Source organism: Pinus tabuliformis, chromosome 8, assembly GCF_031772625.1.
Source record: "Pinus tabuliformis cultivar Carrire ecotype Pingquan chromosome 8, CPIR1, whole genome shotgun sequence".
NCBI lineage: Eukaryota > Viridiplantae > Streptophyta > Pinopsida > Pinales > Pinaceae > Pinus > Pinus tabuliformis.
Window position 1 is genome coordinate 1,361,655,040 of NC_142294.1, and position 6,000 is coordinate 1,361,661,039.

At 38.8% G+C, this 6,000-nt stretch overlaps 1 protein-coding gene across 1 annotated transcript in view; it reads right to left on the reverse strand.

The window, feature by feature from the left end:
* LOC149240550 (BTB/POZ domain-containing protein At2g04740-like) overlaps positions 1 to 4,839 on the reverse strand; it is a 45,631-nt gene extending 40,792 nt beyond the window's left edge. Inside the window, 2 exon segments of the mRNA XM_089373753.1 lie at positions 4,167 to 4,532; positions 4,535 to 4,839. Coding sequence (XP_089229879.1) covers positions 4,167 to 4,532; positions 4,535 to 4,646 — 478 coding nt within the window. The 5' untranslated portion in view covers positions 4,647 to 4,839.
* Positions 4,840 to 6,000: the final 1,161 nt, after the last annotated feature.

Here is a 6,000-nt window from a genome sequence, read left to right on the forward strand (position 1 = left end):
AAGTTAGGTTTCTTTTGGGCCAGCGAAAGGGAATCTTCTGGGGCAGTGCGAAGTTTTGGGCAGCAGTTTCTTCTGGGCAATGCGAAGTTCTAGGAAGCAGTTTCTTTTGGCCAGTACGAAGTTCTGGGCAGCAATTTATTTTGGGCAGTACGAAGTTTTGGGCAGCAGTTTCTTTGGGAAGTGCGAAGTTAAAGCAGTAAGAGAAGAATTCTTCTAGGAGGTCGAGTAGAGATCTAGAGACCAAGTCTCTCTAGGGGAAGTAAGGAAAAACCTAGAGGCTGAGATTCTCTAGGGAAAGCCAAGGAGAAACAATAAGAAAAATAGAGACTGAGTTCTCTAGAAGGAGTCGAGGAAAGCAGCAAGAGAAAGGCAGAGCAAAGGAAGAGGTAGAGTATCAAGGTTGGTGACAAGGTTCTTGGAAGGACACTAGAGTCAAGGGTCTGTGTCAGGTATTGGTACTTATCAATTGAAGATCTAAGAAAAATAATTTTGATCGAGTTTTCCTCTCTAGAGGTGAGAGGTTTTGGCCTTGGATGAAGAAGCCTATATACTTTGTCACTTGTCTCTTTTATTATTATGCATACTCGTAATTGTCTTGATGAAAGAACACATTAATAAGCTAACAAGGAATTGAATACAACAATAAGAAACTAAAATAACATCACAAGCAATTATCAAGAAGAGAAATTGTTATCTACTACATGCCCTGCATTTCTCAACAGACATCATTGTGAAGCAGTACTTGAGCCCTTGCAGAGAAGCTGATCTTGGAGACATTAATGGAGACCAAGATGCATTGTTGAAGCCCTCATGGAGTAACCTTGGAGATTTTGTTTGGGTACCATGAAGAGTTGTGGTGACACCTTATGAAAAGACAAAGTTGTCATTGATGAGTTCACTGCCTTGGAAATCGTTTGAGGGTAGTGCTGAAGGTGAAGATATTGACAGGGCTCGTTGAAGAAGATATTGGGAGCCATGAAGAATTACTAAACTTATCTTGACGAATTGAAGTTGTGGGTTGGAGCCCCAACGGATAGGAGTCCTCAAGAAGACCAGGTTGGAGCCTACACCAAAGATAGGGTTGGAGCCTCATACAGATAAGGTTGGTGCCTTGGGAAGATAGGTTTGGAGCCTTAGAGGTTGGTGCCTCAAAGTGACAAGGTTGGAGCCTTGAGAAGATAAGGGTTGGAGCCCTTGAGGTTGGTGGTTGAAAGTGACAAGGTTGGAGCCTTCAGAAGATAGGGTTGGAGCCTCGTGAAGTCCAACTCGATGCTTGGCAAAGTACAGGTTGGAGCCTGGTGGATTGGAGATTGGTGTCTTCATCTAGGGTTGGAGCCCTACACTATATTGTACTTGATTTATTGTAAAGAAGATGATTGAAGTCTTCGTTATTCCAGAGTAATAAAAGTATTTATTCTTATTGTTCATTTTGTGTTCTAATTATAAGTGATCTAACTCGTAAAAATAACAATTGAAAAGAAATATTGATTCACCCCCCCCCCTCAGTATTTCCAACAATTGGTATCAGAGCCAGTACCTTCACTCAAAGCCTAACAGCTTGAAGGTAGATCCTTAGAACACAAATGGCAAAGCCAAGGAAGAAAGCCTCCAATCCTTCTAAAGATGCCTCTTCTTCAACCATGAAAGCAGAAGATTCTCAAATTGGGAAAGCTCTACTGTTCAATGGAAATTTTGATATATGGAAGGCAAGAATGAAGAATTTTCTAATGGCTCGAGATTTTGAAGTTTGGGAATCAATGAATGACTGAAAGCACGATGGAAGAAGAATCCAAGGAATATAATGCAAGAGCGATAAAGGCAATCTTGAGTGGGCTACCAGATCCTATAAAGGCCAAAGTGGAAAAATGTTCTTCAGCAAAAGGTATGTGGGACAAACTTCAAGATCTTCATTCAAAAGGTGCATTAACCATAACCTCTAGTCAAGAAGATGATGGAAAGCAAGAAGCAAATCCATAACCCATAAAGGAAGTTGAAAACAAGAATGAAAATATCAAGACCAAGGAGGACCTGGAAGATGAAGAAAATGAAGAAGATCTCAAGGCAAAACTTGTAGCTTCCCTAGAAGAGATAAGCAGTTTGAAAAAGGAAAATGAGGAGCTCAAGAAGCAATCACAAGATGGTGACCATGTTCTTGACAAGACAAGGAAGGAAGTTAACCTATTCAAGCTTCAAAATCAAGAAGGAGATGGGGAGCTCACCAAGCTAAAGGAGGAAATTCATCAAAACAAGAAAACGCATCATGAAGAAGTCATATCCATGACAAATCAATTGGATAAAGCAGAGAAAAAGGAAGACACTTTGTCAAGCCATCTTGAACAAGGACATGAAGACTTGAACAAACTTGAAGCGAAAATTGGTCAATACAAGGAAGAGGTTTCCTCCCTTAAATCTCAACTAGAAAAAGCAAAGAAACAAGCACAAGGAGTTGAAAATATGATGGAATCTTTAGCACTCCTAGAAGGACAAGTCGATGAAGCAGAAAAAGAAAGAAATACCATGACATGCCAACTAGAAGAAAAGGATGATGACATCTTCAAACTAAAATTAGATATCACCTCTCTCAAGGCCGAAACATGTGAAGCAACAAGGATGAAGGAAGAAATGGAGAGCAATCTAGCAAAGAAGGACGAAGAATGCAAGAAAATGAAAGAAGAAACTGATCTCCTAAAGAAAGAAGTTGATCACCTGAACAAGAGTCTTAAGAGCTCTCAAACCCTAGATGACATCCTAACTCATCAAAGATCTCCTCTTGATAAATCAGGTCTTGGTTATGTAGGTGAACCCTCAAATAGTAATGATGCAAACCCTAATACTTCAAACAACAAGGATGTGGAGAAGCTTGGAAGAAATATTGATGCCCCCAATTCCAGCAAAGGCAAGGAGAAGAGTCAAGATGACATTGGAAGAAACCCTACTCCAAGAAGATATGCAGATGGTGTCAAGAATGCAAGAGGCAATAAATTTGATCAAAGGATCCCAAGACAGAATGACTTTGGAAGTACATCAAGGAAATCTCCATCATTGAGGTACCAAAGTATATTTTTTGGTTATTGCTATTCTTGTACAAATTTTTGGCACATGACAAAGGATTGTAGAGCATACCACAAGGACAAATATTATGCTCCCCATCAGCGCCCTAGAAGAAACTTCGCAAGAAGAAGTTGTGATTCCTCATTCATGAAGAAGATCGAGTGTTTCAAATGCCATAACATTGGACATATGGCTCGTAATTGTAACTTGACTTGGGTCCCTAAACAAGCTAAAACCATGACTACCAAGCCAGAAAAGAAAGTTACACAAGTATGGAGAAGGAAGCAAATTGGATCCAAAAGTCTCTTGAACACTCAAGCCAACAACACATGTTGTTGATTTGATGAAGACATCTTTGGCAGATATGATATTCCAAGTTTTGATGATGAGATTCTGCCAAAAAGCAGTGCAACCTGTGAAGCAATTTGACTAAGAAGAATTCTTGAAGACATGGAAGAAAAATAGGAAGGACCAACAATCATCAAGTGTGATAACCAAAGTTCTATCAAACTGGCAAACAACCCAGTCTATCATGCAACATCCTCAACATCATTATTTTGTACGAGAAAAAATGCAGTCGAAGGAAATTACTTTGATATATTGTAATGCAAATGATAATGTGACAGACGTCTTTACTAAGCCTTTGCGTTTATGTTATGTAGAGAAAAGTTGGGTGCAGTAAATAACTCGATTCTCCATTAAGGAGAGGCTTGAAGATAATGGAGAAATGTTCTAGATTCGTGTGAATTACAAGGTGTTGTTCTAGAAGTCATTGTTTTCCAATGTGTGTGAGTTGTAGCTGAGTGATAGTCTTTATCATCCAGGTTGTTAGGTCTATCGAGTCGGTTGATCTTAAACGATGAGAAACTTTCATGTATCTGGTATGAGCAGGCCGAGGGCCAAATCAATATAAGTTTCATTTTTATCAATTCTCTGTGATCCATTAACTTAGGTGATAATTTCAGAGTACCATAAAAGTAGAGCATAGAATTTTGGCAATAGATAAAAATTTGTTGACGTTTTTCAGCAATCAAAACGAGATGTCACAACCATACATTTAGATTTTTTTTATGCTATGAACAATAGTTCTAATCGGCAGCAAAACAACACCTGACCTGAATGCTCATTGGAATATTCGTTGTGAAAGAGTCCGTTGGCTTTGCAGCTAACGAAGACATCGCGGAGGGCGCTCTGGAGAGGAGCCAAGGGCGGGGGCCGAGCTTCGAAGGCCTTGAGGAGCCTCCTGACCTTGAGATTGAGCGCCGCATAGTGGCAACGATCCCCATCGAAGGTGTGCTCGGCACAGATTGCCCCGCTCTCCAAAAGCATCCGGGCTGCGTCCAAGTGCCCGGCGAGACAGGCGTAGTAGAGAGCAACGGAGTCCCACGCGTCCCTTGCATTGACGTTGACGCCCAATTCCAGCAGATACCTGAGGCGCTCCACATCACCCGCCCTCGAAGCCTCGAACACGTCCCCTGTTCCTCCTCGTCGGGTTCGTAATAGAGATTGTCCAAGTCGTTGTCGTCCATAATCGCAGGACGTGGCCCTTGTCCTTGCTGCTGCCCTTCCCAAGAGCTCAAGTCGGTGCTGGTCATTTCAATTTTGTCTGTCCGTAATTTTTAAAAATTGTATTTTCTCACAAATCATGGATTGCTGTGCGCTGAGGGAAAATATTGCAGTCGCAGGGAATTACCTATTTCCTTGCATCTCGGCTTGAAAATATGTGGCTCGCTACAACGGTGGGTGACTCTTCTGTGCCCTTTTGGGTTGTAGCTGTTATAAGCAACAGTTACTTTAATGAAAGAATTTATTGGGAGAAAAATCATTTTAGGCTTTTAAAAGAGATTTAAGGTATTTTTGAATAAACCAATTTAGACTCTCTTTTTTTAATTGAGTTGTTTTTTTTTTTTTTAAGATATTTAAGGTGTGTCATATGTTAGCAATTGTTTTTGTTGGTATTGGTTAAAATGTATTAGGAATAGTAATGGTTGTAGTTAACTTTATTGTCTAATAATATAAATAAAAATCGTGTTATTTTTTAATTTGAATATTGTTAATGTGTGTCTTGAGCTTTGATATTTAAGGACATATATGTGAATCATTATTTTCATGTTTGTTGGTTTGCCATAGCACATTAGTGTTAGATATCAATTTCATGCTAATGATTTAACTAGATCTTCCTATGACATACAAACTTTAGGACTAACATTTAGGTCTTCTATGACATACAAACCAAACTTTAGGACTAACATTTAGTATTGCTAGGAACGAAATTTTCTAAAATATTGGAATAAGAGCATTAGGGTTAAGTTGCTCAAGAGAAAACAATACATATTTTATTCTACAACACATATTTCAAACATATAGATTAAAGTCTAAAGGATTATCTCTCTCACACACACTTTACATTTGTAGGTCTAATCACTTTGACAATATGATAACACCAATTTAGGAATCTACTTGCATATCAATCAGTTAGAGTGCTCTCGATAGCACTGCAAGGCATGGACGCTATGTATAGTTTGATTGCAACATCACATGTTAAAAAGACATCAATTTTGTTTGTATGAGTGCCACATAACCAAGCATGTCAATAGTACTAGTGTTGTAGTGGTATTATCCTCTCCTTTTTAACTTTACCAATAAGCATTCTTGCTTAAATTCAAGGACCTCTTCTCCATGTTCTTTCATTATTTTACTAATCTATACATTGGGTATTAATTCTACATCACTTTAATTTGTTCCCATTTGATGAGCAACTTCTTCCAATGATTGGATTTTCCACAATAATTTCACTATAAGATTAAACATTAGGGTTCTATAATAATGTATGACCAATTTTAGGTTACCAAAAAACTCACAAGTAAGAAAGAAAATGATCATAGCTAAGAAGGTGGATTCTTCAATCATGGATATGATTCACTAACCAAAACCATTTCTTGACCTTGG